Raw genomic sequence first — 12,837 nt, 5'->3', positions numbered from 1 at the left:
TTTCCCAAGAAATCTAAAAGTTATTTTTGAAATAAAAATAAAAATATTTTGATTTATGATGCTATTTCTTCTAAAAATATACTTTAAATTATTACACAAAAAAGGCACAATGTATTCTTAACGATGAAAAAAAGCAATACCAGAAAATTCATAAAACATAATCAGATTTAATTTGAAATCTCAAATAAACAGCTTTTTAAAAGAAGTTTTAAAATCAATGTGAGTATAAAAGTTTCAGATGTTATTTTTATCATAATAATGAATTCAAGTCATAGACAATTGTTTATTTTTAAAAATAAAAAAACTGATCATTGAAATTTTCTTGTTTCTGAACAATATTCAACAATTTGCTAATTTTCTTCTGGAAAAATGCAAAATATCACATCTTGTTTATCAATAGATTTTTTACCTTTTAATAAACAGATGAAATTCAACTTATGAATTGGGTGCAGTTTCTGTGTTCGAACAGTGTTTGATTTAGGAAGCAGCGTCAGAATTGGAAGAGCTTACAGAATGAGTGGATTGGAAGAGAAAGGACAAATGAGAAAGAGAAAAGAAAGAAATGTGAATAATTATAAGGTTGTGTGCTTCAATCAATGAGTATATTTCTGACAGTCATTTGAACAAAATATTGAACTTCGAACTGATTGAATGCTTGATAATGCTTTGTAAATTATCAAAGGGAAACATCAAAGAGATTATTGAACAAAGCGTCAATGCTTTTATTTCAATTATGAATCATCACAGCAAAAATGTGTACGACTTGCTGAAAAAAAGGATCTGTAGAAATCATTTTGGAGGTAACATTTCTATTAATACTGAAGGATGAACAAAACGAGTATGTTCGAGATTCTTTTTCACAATTTGGGATTACCTTGGAGAGAATTGTATTTGAGAAAGAAAATTTCATTACATGGAATAACATTAAAGGGTGATATTTGAAAAGATTGTAGATGAAGGACACGAAGATGTGATCATTTGTTAAAGTGAAAAACATTTCTGAAAATTTGATAATGACTTTGAAGGAGATATTACTTTCAAGGATTATTTTGCATATTCATAGTTTGTTGTGAAAAAATTGTTTTATTTAACATTTGAGTGATTTGTTTGAAAGGGAACAAGACTTATTGATATCTGCTGCATGTTGGAAGCGTCATTGAGGTTTTGGGAAAAAAGAAAAACAGAAGGAATGTGATATTATTATGAGATGAACATTCTCTGAAATATTCAGTCCGTATATCATTCGTTCATCCTTCCTTTTTTAGAAGCAAATAACAAAGTGTTTTGATGAATCTTATTTATAAATTATTTCTTATCAAAATTATTTTGTCGAGAAATCCGTCTTTTTTCATGATCAGAGAATAACCATTTGCTTCCAAAAATACAAATATCAAATTTGAAAAAAAGGAAAATCTTCTATAAGAAACATATTTATTTACATTTTGTTTAGAACAAAGCAAAAAGTCAAATTCACATCAGAATCATTAATGATAACCTTTTTTCTTCTTCTGAAGCTCTTTCATAGATGCATAAGAACTTATTGCATGCGGTATTAAAAACTCAACATATCGCTCAATTGTGGTTGGAAACGAAAACTGCTTTTTTGATGTCTCCATTTCAAAACACTGATCCATCAAATATTGCAACCCTCCTTCCAAATACTCTCTTGTTGGATTAAGCAGATCAAGTTTCAAATCGTCAGTTAATTTCAGTTTTTTATTCACTGTTTCGTTGATTTGTTGAAGAAAATTGCGATATTTCTTATTTTCGAATGCTTTTTCTGAAATCTCGCCCATCGAGTAGAACATGTCCCTGATGTGGTCGATTGCATCAGAAACATCCTTCTTCTCTCTTGAGCGCATAAATCCCATGACCATATCGACATACCCAAGGCGCATGGCTGACATATACACAGGCATCCTCTGGGCCATCAGCTCCCACAGATGGTACATCAGACTGATGCGAGTAAATCGTGTAGCCTGGGGGATGATGAAGCTGATGAAGTGCTCCAGAACCTCATCTGGAAACAGAATGGAAATGTTCGCTTTCTTCTTCATGCACAGCGCACTCATTTGCAGAAGTGCCTCGTAGTTCAAGTCTTCATCGCGGATAAACACAAAGTCGTGCAGGCGATAGTAATACAAGTTCTTCAGACGTTCGTCTGCCCTTTTAAAGATCTTCGTTGAGAGAAACTTGTCCATCAAAAGAAGAGCACTGAAGTAGTCGCGCTTTAATGGATGGCTGGCATTAACAAAAGATGGTAAATAGATTATCAAATAAAGTCGAGTGAAAAGAAAGAGGAAGAAAATAAATAAATAAATAAGAAAGAGAAAGAGAAAGAAAGAGAATTAATAAAAATATTGAAGCATTAATTGAGACTTGTGAAGACAAGAAAGAAACAACCAGTACAAACAATAGAAATTCTATGGTGCATATCATCACATTGGGCTTAATAAGTTCAGATTCTGAATACATTTCGGATGAGAAGCCATCTAATCAAAGAGAAACAAACAGACAGATTGAAAATCATCAATAAAAGATATTCACATTCATTTAGCATAATTTCATTTATTCAAATATTGGTTAATCTCACTTTGAACAATCAATAACTTCAAACTGAATCTTTCTCCTGCGACAATCGAAAGCAATGCATTCACCCGCACCTGCTGTTCATTTGCTTCTCTCTCAGCCTCTTCCCTCCTCTCCCTCGCCTCTCTCCTCTCTCTCGCTTCTCTCTCAAGCCTCTCCTGCGGTGTCTCGCGTGCTCTTCGCTCCTGTTCTTCTCTTTCTATCTGCAGTCTTTCTTCTTCTGCTTGCCGTCTTGCTTCCTCTTCTGCTGCTTCTTTCGCTCTCCCCAGCCGCTCCAGCTCAATCAGTCGCCTTTCCTCTTTCTCTCTCATCTCTGCAATCAACCTTTCTTCCTCTGCTTTCCTCCATTCTTTGTCTTTTTCCTTCTGATTCTCCTCCTCCTCCTCCTCCTCTTCTTCTTCTCCTTCATCTTCTTTTCCTTTTCCTTTTCCTTCCCCTTTTTCTTTTTCTTTTTCTTTTGCTAATTTTTCATTAAGACCTGCCTCCATTGCCATCAGCTCCTCTTCTATTCTCTTCTCCTTCCTCTCCTTCTCTTTCTCATCCAACATCCTCATTATGTTCGCCATCTCTTCTTCTGAGTCCACTTCTTCATCGTCTGCAGCCATTGCCCCCCTCAGCCTCCTTCTGTCCCTCTGCCTCACAGCTCTCCTGAGTGTCACCCATCTTTCCTCGTTTGCCACTGGCTGGTCGTCAACATTGAGTACCGTATTGATCCAACTCTCCACAGACTTCGAGTTTTCCACAAAGGCCTTCACCAGAATGTCCATAAACAATGTCTTCGGATCCTTGGTCATCATCAGCATCTCCTGCACTTCTTTCTCCTTTTTGGCTTCCTTTCTTCTTTTGTCCTTTTCTGCTTTCTTCTTCCTCTTCTTCCTTTTTATCTCTATTCTTTCTCTGTCCTCTCCTCCTTCTTCTCCAAAGAAATCGCTCAAATTGTCCTCCGTCAGCTCAGATTCGCTTCTCTCCTCCTCCTGGATCATCCTCTCCACTCTTTCCTCTTCTTCTCTCCTCCTCCTCTCCAGACTCGTCTCCCGCACATTCCCATTCTCATCCAGCTCCCTCACACCAATTTGCCGATACACCATTTGATTCCGATCGACTCTTCCACCGCCTCTTCGCCCAAACCCTCCTCCTTGCCTCCTCCTCGCAATCGCGTTCCAGTGCTCCAGATTCCTCCTCTCTGCTCTCCGCATCCTCCGCGCTCTGAAGTTCACCTGATGCAGATGCCCATCGATCTCTTCCTGGATCCATCCGAAGTCGCCATTCAGCATCTCACTCTCGTTGTACAGGAAGCACATCACAAACGCTGCTGTCCTCTTCAGCTCCACCTCTCTGCACATGCGGAAGGCATCCAGCAGAAGCAGCGACAGATTCATCTTCCCCTTTTCGCTCAGGCATTTGTAGTAGTTATCATCCAAATCATACACTGGCCGCACAAACCCTCTTTCCAGTACAACAAGCGCTGGATACACCAGACGCGGACTCTGCCTCCCTGCCATCAGCTGCATCAGCTCCCTCTTCTCTCTCTCTTCTTCCTCTTGCTCCCTCTTCTTCTGCTTCAGCGTCCTCCGATCTTCCTGCTCCAACCTCCCTCCCGTCCTCTTTTTGCGCTCCAGTTCCTTCTCCTTCCGCAGACTCATGTTCTTCAGCCTCTCCCTCGCCTTCATCGAGGCTGATCTTGTCTTCTCTCTCTCATTCAGCAGCAGCCGGCAGATGGACACCAGCAGACCCACTTTGCACAGTGCGAGGCGCTGCTCGTTGGAGTCTCTGACTGCCTCTTGCAGCAACCTCAGGCAGTTGAGTGTGGTTTCGCTGTCATGCACCATCGTCTGAGGGATGATGCGAATTGCCTGGTGGAAGATGTGTGTCTGGAAGCACGCCAAGGCAGGGAAGGCACCACAGAGGGCAAACAGAGCAGCTGTCTGTTAGATGGGAATGGGAATAAATGAGTTCAGAAACAAGAACATTATTCAATTGGATGAAGTTGGAAATAAGGCAATTATTAAAATGAAATCAGAAAGGATATACAAACACATAAGAGAATAAAATAAAAATGTTTCAAATGAATATTTTTTTATTTAATCTTTAAGACACAAACCTGAGAGGAGTAAAAAACTACCTGAGGAGTGGAAGAAGACATGAGAGAGAAGATAGCAGGGGCAAAGCGCATTCCAAGCAGATCGTCGGCTACTTCGCGATGATGGCGGAGCTGCTGAGAGAGTGTCATGAGAGGAGAAATAGTCACGCTCTGAGGCTTGGCACTAAATGGGAAGAGTTCAAATGGGGATTAAATTATGTGCACATATAGATAGATAGATAGACAGATAGACAGATAGATAGACAGATAGATAGAAGAATGGATAATTGGAGAATAAATAAAATATTGAAAAGATGTTGAAAGATATGGAGAATACGAAAATCAGATTATGAAAGAGTGTTAAAAGAAAAGAATTTTCATCAATTTGAAGAATAAAACAAAGCAAATGAATCAAACAAAAGTCGTTCAACAAGTTTCTGCAAGATGGGAATTGGCAGACGCTCCACAACTTCTTCGGGTGCCTCTCTGATTCTCTTCTTTCTCCCTGTTTCATCAAAACAACACATTCAAATATGAAAAAAGTCAAATGCATTCAGAATGAAATAAGGATCGATGAAAAGATAAATGGCATAATAGAAAGACAATTAGATGCTAAATAGTGAAAGAATTGCTTCAAGCCTCTCCTTCCGAGCATCTGGTGCATCACCAAGTGAGCCATCCATCTTGTCTGAAAAGAATATCCTTCATCGCAGTCCATCTCTTCAATCGTCTCTTTCATCGCTCCTCTTCCTTTTCTGTTGTCTTCATCTTCATCATCACTATCGTCACTATCATCACTGCTTGTATTGCTGTCTGTGCTGTGCGAATCAGCTTCCCCACTCACATCCTCACTCACATCAGAATCTGCCCCATGTTCATGATGATGTCTATGTTTATGCTTTTGCCTGCATTCATCATCCTTGTTCATTTTATTGTCTTCCTTTCCTTCTCCTTCTCCTTCTTCTCTTTCTCTTTCTCTTTCTCTTTCTCTTTCTCTTTCTCTTTCTTTCTTCTCAGCTCTTCTCAGCTCTCTTTCAATCAACTTCTGCTCTCTCAAAATGCTTCTTTTCGTCATCTTTTCTTCTCTCTCCAGTTTCCTCTTTGCTTTTCCTTCGCCAAACTGCTTTTCATAAGCCGATCCGTCGAGTCTTCTGTTGTGCAAAATGCGCTTCAGAACAGGAAAGAGAATGAGAATCTCTTCGTCAAATGTTGGCTGTGTCTGTTTGGGTGGCAATGAAGATGACTGATTGGAGGACGAAGGAACAATTGAAGAAGAAGAAGAAGAAGATGATGATGATGAAGAAGAAGCATAAGAAGTTGGTTTCAATGTCAACGATGTCTGCCCCTCTGTCTGCTGTGTCCATCCTCCTCTTTCGCTCTTCTCTTCCCCTCCCACCAGCCTCATCAGCTCCTTCGCATCCAGCTGAGCTATGCCTTTTTCCTGATCAGCCTCAGAAATATAGTCAAATGCTACCTCGCCATCCATCACTCCGCCTTTCTCTTCTTCCAGGCGCTCCAACTCGGCTGGGTCGAAATACTCGACATCTCCCTCACGTTTGATGTGCAGCGATTCAATGGCAGAGGGAGTGGGCTCAGTGAGCATAAGAGAAGAAGAAGAGGAGGAAGAGGAGGAGGAAGAAGAAGAGGAAGCAGATTGTGGATATGAATCATTGTAATCATAGATATTTGAAGAAGAAGAAGAAGAAGATGATGATGATGATGATGAAGCAGAATAGAGATAAGAGTCATCAACACTGAACGAAGAGTAGCCACCTCCGCTGCCACTTCCCATGCTCTCTTCGTAATATGATCTCTTCATTGGCCCATCTGAATATCCCCAATCTTCACTCATATCTGCCCCAACTTCATTCATTTCACTGCCATTCGCCCTGTTTGCATACAACAGCTGCACTTGGAATATCTTTCTGTGTGTGGCGTTTGACGAGAAGAGCTGGTACAATATTTGCAGGCAGACATCCACAAGCAATGGCTCATTCTCGTTCTCGTTCTCATTCTCTTCGATGTCTCTGTGTTTTTTGTGTTTCTTTGGCATAAACAAGGCGAGGCCTGTTTCAGAAAGAGGGAGGATTTGTGAACTTTTGATTAATTCAGTGGAAGAAGAAGAAGAAGAAGAAGAAGAAGAAGATGATGATGATGAACAGCATAGAGCTGAGTTTGCGTCCACATCATCAGAATAGCTGCTGTTCTGATAATCTGTCTCGCCCTGAATAGCCAATGAAAAGCTCTTCTCGTCTCTTTCAATCAAATTCGTCTCATTCTCTGTGCTTTGTTCGTCTGTGTAATAAGAAGAGGGATCATTGCTGAATGCATTCATCAGTGCCATCATTTGATAAGAGGAGCCATGCTCTTTCATTTTGAGTGCAAGCTCATCATCCACCCCATTCTCAAGCTCTTCTTCTTCTCTCTCCAATGCATCTTCTGTTAAAGATGAAGAGGATGAAGAAGAAGAGGAGGAGGAGGATGAAGAAGATGATAAATGGGATGGGGGTGTTAATGGAGGAGAACGCATTTCAGGAACAGTTTCTTCCATTTGAGACAAAATTGACAAAGATAAATTCATCGTCTCAACAGAAGTTTGTTGAGTTGCAAATGATGCATCTGAGTCAAAAGCAAAAGAAGATGGTTGAGAAGAAGAAAATGAAGAGGAGGAAGAGGAGGAGGAAGAAGAAAGCAACGAAAACGGAACTGCTGAGCTTGATTGTGAAGTCTTTGGGGCTGAAGAGGAAGCAGCTGAATAAAAACTATCGTGTTCAGAAACAGGTTGGGACAAAAGTGAAAATGCAGATGAAGATGAAGCAGATGGAGGTGCTGATGGAGACTCGGAAGAAGAAATGGAACTTGTATGCATTTTGCTTGTTGCTTGCTTTTTGCTATTTGTTCTTTTTCGAAGTCTTTTTTTGATGTCTTTCTTCATCTGGTACAAAATGAGCTGCTTCCACAAGCCTGCCTCTCTTTTTTCTCTGTTTTGATGCCTTTTCATGATCATGTTCTTTTCCATGTGGAACTTTCGGCTTTCGTCTTCTTCCAACAGAATAGCTATCCTGTAAACATACCCGCAATCATACACCAACTGAGCTTGTTCTGGATCAGTTTCAAGCAAAATCCTTTTCAAAAAATAAAATTCATTTCCTTTTCTATGTTTGTAGTAATAATAAATTAGACATACAATGTTGCGCACAAAGCAGCGTATCTGGAATCTTCTGTCGACATCTGAAAAAACGAATAATTTTTAACAATTTGATGTAGAGCAAAGCATGCATACAAGATAAAGAGCATCAAATATTCTTATGAGCAGAGGAATATTATATTGCGGATCTATATCAGAAGGCAATGAACAAAGGCTCAAAAGAAGTCGAAAGCTTTCATCCTGCAAAATAAAATTTTAAAGCTCGTTTAAACCATAACTGAAATAAAACTCCTTCATACAAATAGTTTCTGATTCGGTCTGGTAACAATTGCATTGCACAAAAATACAAGAAAGTTACGAAAATTCAAGCAAGCTTCTTTGCATTTCTCATTTCCTTTCATTCAAAAATAAATTTTCAAAATTTTTGAATTAATTAAAATATTAAACCAAGATCTATTTGATTACGTATGTTACGTATTGATTCAATAGTTGTTGCAATTTTATTCGGTTTCAGGAGTTTCAAAGAGAATGTTGAATTCTAAATTTATTTCAAAGAAAAATTTATTGATAATAATGTAAGCAAAATTAAGGACATTTCATACGGCATTCATACAGATATAACAAAAAAATTAAACCTATATGCAAAGAAAATAATAAAAATCAACCGATCTTTTTGCATACTCTTTTCTTGTAATTTTTCATTGATCAGATTTATGTTTGTGTGGTATTCAGGTAGGAAAATGGTGCGAACAGTCATTAAAATGATGAACATGCACTTATCTGTGATTGAAAAATATTGCAAAAATTGATCATTTAACTATACTAAAAAGTGTAAATCATTTAAAATATTTTTTGAGCTGGCTTTGGTTATAGTTGATTTTGAATATAAAAATATTTAGAAAAGTGAGTTTATAATAAAATGGATGAAATGGGAGATGGAACAAAGCAAGCAATAAAAGGTGCAAAAATGGTATTTATAATTTTTTGTTTTTCTCTTTTCAGCATTGAAGTTTTCCAATTTTTTTTGCGCAAAACATAGTCACACAATGAACAAAAAGAAAGAGATAACGATTATTCATCAAATGATGAGAATAAAATTCCATCAAAATCAAATGATAATAAATCGAATTCAAATGCACAAAGCTGCAAAGCTGAAAATGAATGCTCATTACAACAAAACGAAAAAAGAAATTCTTTTAAAGCTGAAGGGAAATCTGAAGATAATTGTTCAGATGATGAATACGAAGAATACGAAGAGGAAGTTGAAGAAGAATACGACGAGGAGGAAGAAGAAGAGGACGAAGACGATTACGAAGAATCAGAAGAAGATCAAGAGAGCAGCAATGCAAGTGGAGATGATAATTCCCAAAGAAAGAATCTAACTTCTCAACACATTCAAAAGCATTTGTTGCATTGCCAAGCTGCAAGACCAATTGTGTTCGTCACTGCTCGATCAATGAAATTTGCTTCAAGAGCTTTGGGGAAACGAATGAATGAAGGAAAGAGGATAGAAAAAGCGAAATCAACAAGTGAGGATACAAAAGCAACTCTTCCACCTATTTCACCTCACAATATTCCTTCTTCATTCGTTTCGTCATCATCTTTCATTCCAACTTCTTTCACATCTCCTACTGCAAATAGATACGAAAAATCTGAAAAGCCTACATTTAAAAGATCAAATGTTCATCCAGAAAACGATGATAGTCGGAATGTTGAAGAAGCAATTCATTCGCTTCCAAAAGAATATTCAATCGACTCAACTGCTTTTCCATTTATAAAATCAACTGTCCCATCTGCAATTCCTCCAAAAGATAAGACTGCTTCTTCGTATTTCTCAGAGTTTGTCAAAAGCCAACTGGACGGAATGCCAACGACAGCCGATTTTGTGGAGCAGGACAAAGAAGCCAAAGAAGAAATTGAACGAAGAAAGCATCAGCACAGCAACGACCCTTCAGCCGAAGACGCATCACAAATCATTTCAAAGAGGAGATTTCGTGCAATTGAAGCAGTCTTGTCGAAGAAGCCTTTTGTGACAGTCCGCATTGATGTGCTGAACGGACGAGCATTCACTGATTTCTATGATATGCATTCACCTTCACCTTTCTCTCGCTTCACTCCAGGAACAACAGTTACTGTGCATATCGTATGCAACGGAACACGATTTCGAACTTATCCTCCGGTTCCGGCAGAATTGGAACCAAAATTTGCCTCTTATAATTCTTCTTCTTCTTCTTCTTCTTCTTCTTCTTCTTCTTCTTCTTCTTCTTCAAATTCACATCAATCATCCTTTTTGCTGTCATTCACAGATGCTTTGAGAGAACTGCCGATGGCTGAACTTCTCAGCCACGTTGACCCACGTCTTCTGTTTGTTGTTGTTGCGCAGCTGCCAAGCGGAGAACAGCGGAGCATCGGAAGCGGCTGGCTGAACTGGACAAAGGCGTTTTATGCGCCTATCTTGTGCCCTGTGGAGATCAAGTCGAAAAACAGAGCAGAAGATCATGAGTCAAAAGGGATTGTGATGGTGAAAGTGTCTGTTGTTGGATACGATTACCACTCGATCCACTTGACTGACGCTGAGCAAAGCAAAGCTGGTGCATTACAAGCAGGCAACGAAGGCTGGCAGATGGGAAGAGGAGATGCAACTGATGCTGCTAACAGTGAAGTTTCAACTTTTCCATCCTCTTCATCTTCCTCTTCCTCTGCTTCAGCCTCGACTTCATCTTCTTTGCAGAAAGAGCCAATTACAGTCGCAATGAAAATTGAAGCTGTTTTAACTCAGGCAACAATATCTCAAAGACTGAACCAATCTGCTAAGACAGAAGCACTTTTTGAATCAATGTCAAATTGGTTGTCAAAAGTTTCTCAAACCATACAGCAATCATGGAATCAAGAATTTGGTATTGATTCTACTGAGTATCAAAAAACAAGCTCATCTTCTTCATCTTCAACATCTCCTTCATCCTCATGTGCCACCTCACCCTCACCTCATCCTATCAATTCATTTCCATCCACATCACCTTCACTTCGCGGGTGCAGCTGCTGCCATTTCCCATCCTTGATCTCAAAAGCAACATCAGGTGCTGTCTATCCACTGTGCTTGTTTGTCACTCCATTGCGAGGAGCATTTCGCGAAATGGACACGCCACGCCACGCTGCTTTGTGTGCCTCGCTGCTCAACAAAATGGATGCTGAAATCAGAAAAGACACTCTTTCAGCGAATTCTGCTGTGGAAGAAGATTTCAGACTCCTCAGTGCACGATGGAATGATCTGGCTGAAATGAAGAAGCGGGAAAAGCTTCCTCAGCAAACAGAAGCATCCATCAGTCTTGGAGATAAAAGTGTTTCATCCAGAATTCTCCAACGAGAAGGGCGCCTGTGGAATGTGAGTGAGGTGCTGATCAACGGAAGAGGAACAGACGAAGAAAGAGCATTTCTGTTGTGTTCGCTTCTTTTGGGGTTTGGATTGAATGCTTTTGTGTGCTATTGTTCGAGAGTGAATTGGATGAAAAAGAAGAAAAAGAAAAATTATGACAGTTCCAAGGAAAGAGAATCTGATAAATCAAATAGAAGAAATTCTTCGTCGTATTGCTTTGTGACTCCAAGATTGGAAGAAGTGTGTGTTGCGACAATAAGTGGAGATGGAGCAGGTGCAAAGTGCAAGTTGTGGGATCCGCAGACAGGAGTTGTTCTCCCCTTTGAGGAGTTCATTGAACAGCGGAACAAGTCATTTGCTGCTCAGCTGAGACAATTGAACGAGAGAAAAACAAACGCAATGGAAGAAAAGATATTTGGAAGCAGAAAAGAAAGACAAAGAATGTCACTAAATGAAAGCGAAATGAATGGAACTCCCATTGCTTCTGTGTTTTGGCCAGCGCTGCTTGTGAACAGCTCAACTTTCCTGGCAAATCTACAACCTCCGTTTGTTTCTGTGGCTCCTTCTCGCAAACAGCATTCAGAAAAAAGGGAGCATGCTTCAGAAGGAAAAGAGGATAAAAGAAAGAAATCAATTACAATCAACACACGCTATTCGTTTGACTTCGCAGATCAGTCGCAATGGAGTTGCTATTCAGTTGATTGCGAATCGTTTGGGCAAAGGTATTCATTTTTCTTACGTATTCAATCCAAAATTTATTGTTTCTTATTTTTTAAACAATTTTTTTTGTAATTTCCTTTTCTATTTTTTGGCTTTGAATAATTATAGAATGAAGCATTGCTTATTGCCTCCTTCTTCTTCTCTTAGAAGCCTTTCTGTGTTCGAATCAACCTTGTTATCTTCTCTTTCGGAGCTCATTATAACACACCGCAATTCGCTAGCTCTTCCCGCGATTCCAATTGATTCTCGTTTTTCTTCACTTCTGTCTCCTTCTCTTCCACTCCTCGAAATGGAATCCACAAGCGGAATTTCTCTCTCATCTGCATTTGCTGATGTGGAGACGATGGCAAGCAGATCACTTTCAGATAAAGTATCTCTCAAAGCTGTTCCTCTGTTCCTTCGGGCGCCTTTGACGCCTCAACATGCGCTGGAATCGATTGTGGCTAATCAGCAGACACATTCACTTGTCGGCTCAAGAGATGCACTTGCTCTTGCGCTGTGCCTCAGAGTTGCACCTGTTTGCGAGGACGACAGGATTGCTGCTTGCTGGATTATTGTGGGAGCCTTGTTTCTTCAGAATCAATTCGAGAAGCAATAAAATTGGATGAATGTTTGTTTCAGTCGATCTGAAAAATATGAAAAAAATACAGAAATATAAGATATTGTTTTCTTTTGTATGATTATTCCAAAAATGGAATATGATGATGTTGAAATTTATTTGATTTATCTGATCGATACTTGACATAGCTCATGATTATCAGTTCTCTTTTTTATTTTTTCTGCAATCAATCAATAGAAAAATGTTTGATTATTGAATGACCTCTGAATTTCCTTTTTTTACATGTGATTCGAGCTCACCTAAATATGCAAATCAAATTTGAAACTTATTCAATAATTTAAAATTAAAATTCAAATTATCCACAGGAA

At 39.1% G+C, this 12,837-nt stretch overlaps 2 protein-coding genes across 2 annotated transcripts; one reads left to right on the top strand and one right to left on the bottom strand.

The window, feature by feature from the left end:
• Positions 1 to 1,417: 1,417 nt before the first annotated feature.
• On the bottom strand, positions 1,418 to 8,428 carry MONOS_10376 (uncharacterized protein; the record flags this gene model as incomplete). The annotated part of the gene is made up of 11 exons (XM_067862821.1): positions 1,418 to 2,241; positions 2,414 to 2,492; positions 2,618 to 4,514; positions 4,691 to 4,853; positions 5,087 to 5,174; positions 5,309 to 7,794; positions 7,857 to 7,900; positions 7,953 to 8,057; positions 8,117 to 8,211; positions 8,265 to 8,355; positions 8,420 to 8,428. 11 exons carry the CDS (start codon positions 8,426 to 8,428, stop codon positions 1,485 to 1,487), a joined length of 5,814 nt encoding a protein of 1,937 aa, XP_067722474.1. The 3' UTR covers positions 1,418 to 1,484.
• Positions 8,429 to 8,736: 308 nt separating this feature from the next.
• Positions 8,737 to 12,729, top strand: MONOS_10377 (uncharacterized protein; the record flags this gene model as incomplete). Its single annotated transcript, XM_067862822.1, has 3 exons — positions 8,737 to 8,787; positions 8,857 to 11,912; positions 12,019 to 12,729. 3 exons carry the CDS (start codon positions 8,737 to 8,739, stop codon positions 12,506 to 12,508), a joined length of 3,597 nt encoding a protein of 1,198 aa, XP_067722473.1. The 3' UTR covers positions 12,509 to 12,729.
• Between the last annotated feature and the right edge of the window lie 108 nt (positions 12,730 to 12,837).

This window comes from Monocercomonoides exilis (genome assembly GCF_001643675.1).
Source record: "Monocercomonoides exilis strain PA203 chromosome Unknown scaffold41-876177, whole genome shotgun sequence".
NCBI lineage: Eukaryota > Preaxostyla > Oxymonadida > Polymastigidae > Monocercomonoides > Monocercomonoides exilis.
The sequence above is the reverse complement of the archived record's forward strand: the minus strand, read 5'-3'. Positions and strand labels throughout refer to the sequence as shown.